The sequence below is a fragment of the Pongo pygmaeus genome, chromosome 8 (assembly GCF_028885625.2).
Source record: "Pongo pygmaeus isolate AG05252 chromosome 8, NHGRI_mPonPyg2-v2.0_pri, whole genome shotgun sequence".
NCBI lineage: Eukaryota > Metazoa > Chordata > Mammalia > Primates > Hominidae > Pongo > Pongo pygmaeus.
Genome location: NC_072381.2, coordinates 62,258,846 through 62,264,963, shown reverse-complemented (window position 1 = coordinate 62,264,963; position 6,118 = coordinate 62,258,846). Strand labels below are relative to the sequence as shown.

The following is a 6,118-nucleotide window of genomic DNA, read 5'->3' as shown; positions in this document are numbered from 1 at the left end:
TGCTAGCCTTTCCCGTGCTTTCAGCTTATGGGCGGGGCAGTGCCAGGCAAGAGAGGCCTTAGTAAATGTTAGTTGAGATAGTAAATGCCAGATTCGGCAGGGAAAATTCAAAGGGAAGCATGAGCGCGGGTGTCAATTCTCTCAATGAATAAGTCAAGAAATATTTACTGAGCTTCCAGTGTGCCAAGCATGGGCGGTATACAGTAAACAAAGAGAACCCCTATTCTTATTACCATGCCTACTGAGTGCAAGGCCAGGAACTGTGTAAGCAGACTCTCAGAGGAGCTCTGGGAAACACTGAAAAACAGCCTCTCCTCCCCATTGGTGAGTGTACCCTAAGTTGGTCTGAGTGGGCTTTAAAAGGCATCCCCTTGGCCAGGCACGGTGGCTCACGCCTGTAATCCTAGCACTTTGGGAGGCGGAGGTGGGCGGATCGCCTGAGGTGAGGAATTCGAGACCAGCATGGCCAACATGGAGAAACCACATCTCTACTAAAAATACAAAAATTAGCCGGGTGTGGTGGCGCACACCTGTAATCCCAGCTCCTCAGGAGGCTGAGACAGAGGAATCGCTTGAACCAAGGAGGCAGAGATTGTAGTAAGACGAGATTGTGCCACTGCACTCCAGCTTGGGCGACAGAACGAGGCTCTCTCTTAAAAATAAAAAATAAAAGGCATCCCCTTGACTCCTTCCCCTCCAGCCCTCACATTGTGGCTCTATGCTGGCTCTACTGTCTTTGTACCATATCTTAGTGACTGTTGGGCAAACACATTTCATTCAGATCATTGTTGAAAATGGGCAATTTAGAGTAGGTGGAGGTATGCCAATATGGCTTTCCACATGTAACCAGTGTGGCAGCCACCCAATGACCAGAGAATGCAGAGTTGGTGATTCTGTCTTCCGGGAAGGACAGTTCTACAGTGATCCAGGCAAAGTAGATTGGTAACTTCAGGTCGCTTGGAGATTTTATTAACATGTAGGTTCTGAATCTGTGGGGTGGGGTGGGACCTGAGATTCTGCATCTCGACAAGTCCCAGTGTGTCCAGAATTGGTGGGTTCTTGGTCTCACTGACTTCAAGAATGAAGCTGCGGACCCTTGCGGTGAGTGTTACAGTTCTTAAAGGCGGCGTGTCTGGAGTTTGTTCCTTCTGATGTTCGGATGTGTTCTGAGTTTCTTCCTTCTGGTGGGTTCCTGGTTTTGCTGGCCTCAGAAGTGAAGCTGCAGACCTTTGTGGTGAGTGTTACAGCTCATAAAGGCGGTACAGACCCAAAGAATGAGCAGCAGCAAGATTTACTGCAAAGAGCGAAAGAACAAAGCTTCCACAGTGTGGAAGGGGACCCGGAGCGGGCTGCCACTGTTGGCTCAGGCAGCCTGCTCTTATTCCCTTATCTGGTCCTACCCACATCCTGCTGATTGATTCATTTTACGGAGAGCTGATTGGTCTGTTTTACAGAGAGCTGATTGGTCCATTTTGACAGGGTGCTGATTGGTGTGTTTACAATCCTTGAGCTAGACACAAAAGTTCTCCAAGTCCCCACTAGATTAGCTAGACACAGAGCACTGATTGGTGCATTTACAAACCTTGAGCTAGACACAGGGTGCTGATTGGTACATTTACAAACCTTCAGCTAGACACAGAGTGCTGATTGGTGTATTTACAATCCCTTAGCTAGACATAAAGATTCTCCAAGTCTCCAGTAGACTCAGGAGCCCAAATGGCTTCACCTAGTGGATCCTGCACCAGGGCTGCAGGCAGAGCTGCCTGCCAGTCCCATGTAGTGCGCCTGCACTCCTCAGCCCTTGGGCGGTCGATGGGACCAGGCACCGTGGAGCAGTGGGTGGCACTCATCAGGGAGGCTCGGGCAGCACAGGAGCCCAAGGTGGGGGGAGGCTCGGGCATGGCGGGCTGCATGTCCCGAGCCCTGCCCCGTGGGGATTCAGTTGAGGCCCGGCAAGAATTCGAGCAAAGTGCTGGCAGGTCGGCACTGCTGGGGGACCCAGCGCACCCTCTGCAGCTGCTGGCCCAGGTGCTAAGCTCCTCACTGCCTGGGGTCTGCAGCGCTGGCCGGCTGATCTGAGTGCGGGGCCTACCGAGACCACGCCCACCCGGAACTTGCGCTGGCCTGCGAGCCCCACATGCGGCCCCGGTTCTCGCCCGCGCCTCTCCCTCCACATCTCCCTGCAAGCAGAAGGAGCCGGCTCCGGCCTCAGCCTGCCCAGAGAGGGGCTCCCACAGTGCAGCGGCAGGCTGAAGGGCTCCTCAAGCGTGGCCAGAGTGGGTGCCAAGGCCGAGGCGCCAGGAGCAAGTGAGGGCTGAGAGGGCTGCCAGCACGCTGTCACCTCTCACCCAGGTGATGGAATGCTGCTGGTCATCTGTCATCAGACCAGCTTTGAGTAAGAGGGGTGTAGAAGTTTGTTTATCCAAATGCATTGGTTCAAGTGGGCCACACAGATTGGCAGGAGACACCACCCACCTCTGTCCCCACCCTCCATCACTACCCCACTCAATTCTTTTTTAAATTCCTTTACAGGTCTTGGGGTCAGAAGTTCAAAATGAATCTTATAGAGCTAAAACCAAAGTGTCAGCAGGGCAGGTTCCTCAGGAGGCTCTGGGGAGAATCCATTTTCTTGTCTTTTCCAGCTTCTAGAGGATACCCTTGGCTTAAGTCCCTGAATCACATCGCTTTTTCTCCCTCGGCTCTGTCATCACTTTCCCTGTCTGACCGTACTGTGTCCCTCTTATAGTGACACCTGTGATTACATTGTTCCTACTCAGATAATCCAGGATAATCCCTCTATCTCAAGATCCTTAATTTAATCACAGTTACAAAGTCCCTTTTGCCATTTAAGGTGACATATTCATAGGTTCCAGGTATTCAGACATAGACACATTTGGGAGCCATTATTCAGCCCTAGAAAAAGGACATTCTCTTACTCATATTTCCATTATTCAAAATTAAGAAATTTAACTTGGATAAATTATATCACATAATCTACATTTCACATTCAATTCAACCAATTTTCCCAACAATGCCCTTTATAGAATTCTTTCTTCTTCTTTTCTTTCTTTCTTTTTTTTTTTTTTTTTAGACAGGGTCTCACTCTGTCACCCAGGTTGGAGTGCAGTGGTGAGATCTCAACGCATTGCAGCCACAACCTCCTGGGCTCAAGTGATCCTCCCACCTCAGCCCCGCCCCCAACCCCTCCAAGTAGCTGGGACTACAGGTATGTGCCATCACACCTGGCTAATTTTTGTATTTTTTGTGGAGACAGGGTTTTGCCTTGTTGCCCAGGCTGGTCTCAAACTCCTGAGCTCAAGTGATCCTTCTGCCTCAACCTCCCAAAGTGCTGGGTTTATAGGCCTGCACCACCATGCCCAGCTGAATTATTTTTTCTTGTCCAGGCCCAATCTAGGATCATGTGTTACATGTAGTTATTATAGCTGTTCAATATCCTTTGATCTATAACAGTTACTCTTTTTTTTTTCATAACCTCAACATTTTTAAGAGTACAAGGTAGTTGCTTTGGATTTATTTGATGTTTCTTCAATTACATTCAAATATTGCATTTTAGGCAGGAATCCACGGAAATGTTTTATGTACCATAAGAAGTGCATCACATCAGGAGGCACTTGATGTCACTTTGTTCCTTTATTGGTGATGTTTACTTTGATTACTTGGTTAAGGTTTTGTTGGCTAGGTTTTGCCACTGTAAAATTTGTGTATTTCCTTTGGAATTAATACTTAATTTGTGAGAAGAAACTTTGAGACTATGCATATATCTTATTCCTTGTCAAATGTTCACCCAGGTTTAGCACTCATTGACTCATTGATGATCCTGCTTTGATTCAGTTATACTACGGTGATGAGGAAATGGCAGTTTTTTAAAACTCCAATATTCTCCCCACATTTATTAGTTGGCATTCTACTTTAACAAAGAACTTTGCCTTCCCCCTTCTTAATCTACTTATGTATTCTCATATGGACTCATGGATTCTTATTTTATTCTATAAGTTATAATCCATTACAGTCACTATTTTAATGGTCAAACTGCCCCAGATTTGACTAGTAGGAGCCCCTTCAAGCTGGCTTCTCTGTCCCCAACCATTGTATTTTTTAGAATTTTCTTACTTTCTGGCACAACAAAATGTTCCAGGCTCATTAGACTTGTCCTGCCCCAGCCTTGGAATCAGCCATTTCTCCAAGGAGCCCTGATTCCTCTTAAGTGACGAAGGCTATTTACAAGCAAGGTTTATATGCTCAGTGTGCTCATTGCTACTGAAGTGTTTTGGTTTCAAGGCCCTTGCAGTAGAGAGAACTAGGAAATATTTTTTTCTATATCCATAAGATAGATATGTATAAGATAGATGTGGATATCTGTCTACTTGTTTTTCTTTCCTTAAGCTAAAATATGGGAAGTAGGGGGACAAATTGAAAAATGCCTCCAGAAAATGTTAAGGCTAGATCTGAGCTTTTATTATTTGCTGGGCTCTTTTGGAATTAAAATGTGTCAACTTCAGGAATATGGAATCCGTCAGGAGGAGGCCAGGTCCTAGGTCATTTCATGGCACAATCCTCCACTGAATAGTGTAATAAGCACTTACTCTGTGCCTGGCTAAGTGCCTGGTGTGTGTTTATTATCTTCTCTAATCTAATTATTGTAAGCTACATAATTTTGTTACTTTTATTTTACAGATAAGAAAACTGAGGCTGAGAGAGACTGAGTCACTTGCTGAAGATCACACAGCTAATAGGTGGCAGAATCAGGACTGGAACTTGGTCTGCCTTATTCCAGAATGTGCATTCCTACTGCCACAATTCCCTGCCGCTCCTAAGTTGGGCTACATTGCCTCCAGCTCTTGAAATATGATGAATAGTAAATCCTTAAGTAATAGAGAATGGAATATTATATCAGGTGCTAGCAGAGCTCCTGACAAGCAATAGCTGCAGCACCAACATTTTCCCTCTCTCTTCTCCCCAGTGCATTTCCATGGTCCCTTGTGAAATAAATGAGCCTATCTTATCTATGTCATAGATGACTGTAGCCTCCACCTCACAATAGCACAACCTGCTGGGTGTTCAGAGCCCCTCCCCAGGACCTCCTACCTGCTCCTTTATTTTCTGTCTACTCAAGGGCAGAAATTTGTGGGTAAGGGGAGGCCTTAGCCACTCTTATCACCAAGGTACCAATCTCCTCCCAAGCCTGATAAACCCTAGGACCTACACTGACCTAGTGCAGCTGGAGAGCTTTAGAAAAAAAGTCCATTTGACTATAAGAGCAAGTGTTTGTTGGTTCTTTTGGGAAGGGTGTGATCCGGAAGCATCTCATATTTATCCTGAAATAAATGTGAATTGGTTAGAATGTGTCTATTTTTAATATCAGATTAAGTTTTTAAAATAGTGTGACTTTGTTTTGATGTTTTCCAGGCTGCCAGGATGGAAACTAACTACCTGAAGAGGTGCTTTGGAAATTGCCTGGCCCAGGCACTGGCAGAGGTGGCGAAGGTTCGGCCCAGTGACCCAATAGAATACCTGGCTCACTGGCTTTATCATTACGGGAAAACAGCAAAAGCAAAAGAAGAGGTGTGTATATGCACTGGGACTTAGGGAGGGCCCAGCTTTCCCAGAGTAATTTGAAAGCCAAGATACAAGGCAGGATTCTGGAGCTGGCCTGGGGAATTTCTTGGTTTATTTGACTTGCTCTTAGAGCCAGATATCGCTGAAGCATGGGTATCCTGGGGGCTAACTCAGAGGAGTGGGGCTTCAACTCAGAGGAGCTGTGGAGTTGAAGGGTTTGTAACTACTAGCAGGCTAAAGCTAGTTACAAGAGGAAACTCAACAGGCCCGAAGAGCCCACAGCCCAAATCAGTCTCCAGTGAGGGGGCCCCGTTTATAAGGCTTTCCTGGGTGCTGACCTGATTCGACTCTGTCACCTCACCCCAGAATAGGGAAAAGAAGATCCAGCTGCAGGAGGAATATGACAGTAGCCTCAAGGAAATGGAAATGACAGAAATGCTGAAACAGGAAGAGTATCAGATTCAACAGAACTGTGAAAAGTGTCACAAGGTAGGGAAAAGGACTCAGCTTTGGGTTGCCACACACATCCCAACGATGGACT

The 6,118-nt window shown here is 46.5% G+C and overlaps 1 protein-coding gene across 8 annotated transcripts in view; it reads left to right on the top strand.

The window, feature by feature from the left end:
- The window catches only part of DYDC2 (DPY30 domain containing 2), a 39,185-nt gene that overhangs the window by 12,862 nt on the left and 20,205 nt on the right, over positions 1–6,118 (top strand). For 2 of the 8 annotated variants that reach the window (XR_008504919.2, XM_054503697.2), the window contains exons 1-3: positions 8–1,101; positions 5,428–5,583; positions 5,944–6,066. Coding sequence is in view for 7 of the 8 variants with exons in the window: in XM_054503697.2 (XP_054359672.1) it covers positions 1,081–1,101; positions 5,428–5,583; positions 5,944–6,066 (300 nt within the window). In the remaining variant the exon portion in view is untranslated. Of the gene's footprint in view, positions 1–7; positions 1,102–3,782; positions 4,780–4,806; positions 5,184–5,427; positions 5,584–5,943; positions 6,067–6,118 lie in introns of those variants that run through there. The other 6 variants (XM_054503696.1, XM_063669894.1, XM_063669895.1 and 3 more) reach the window with 5 other exon arrangements.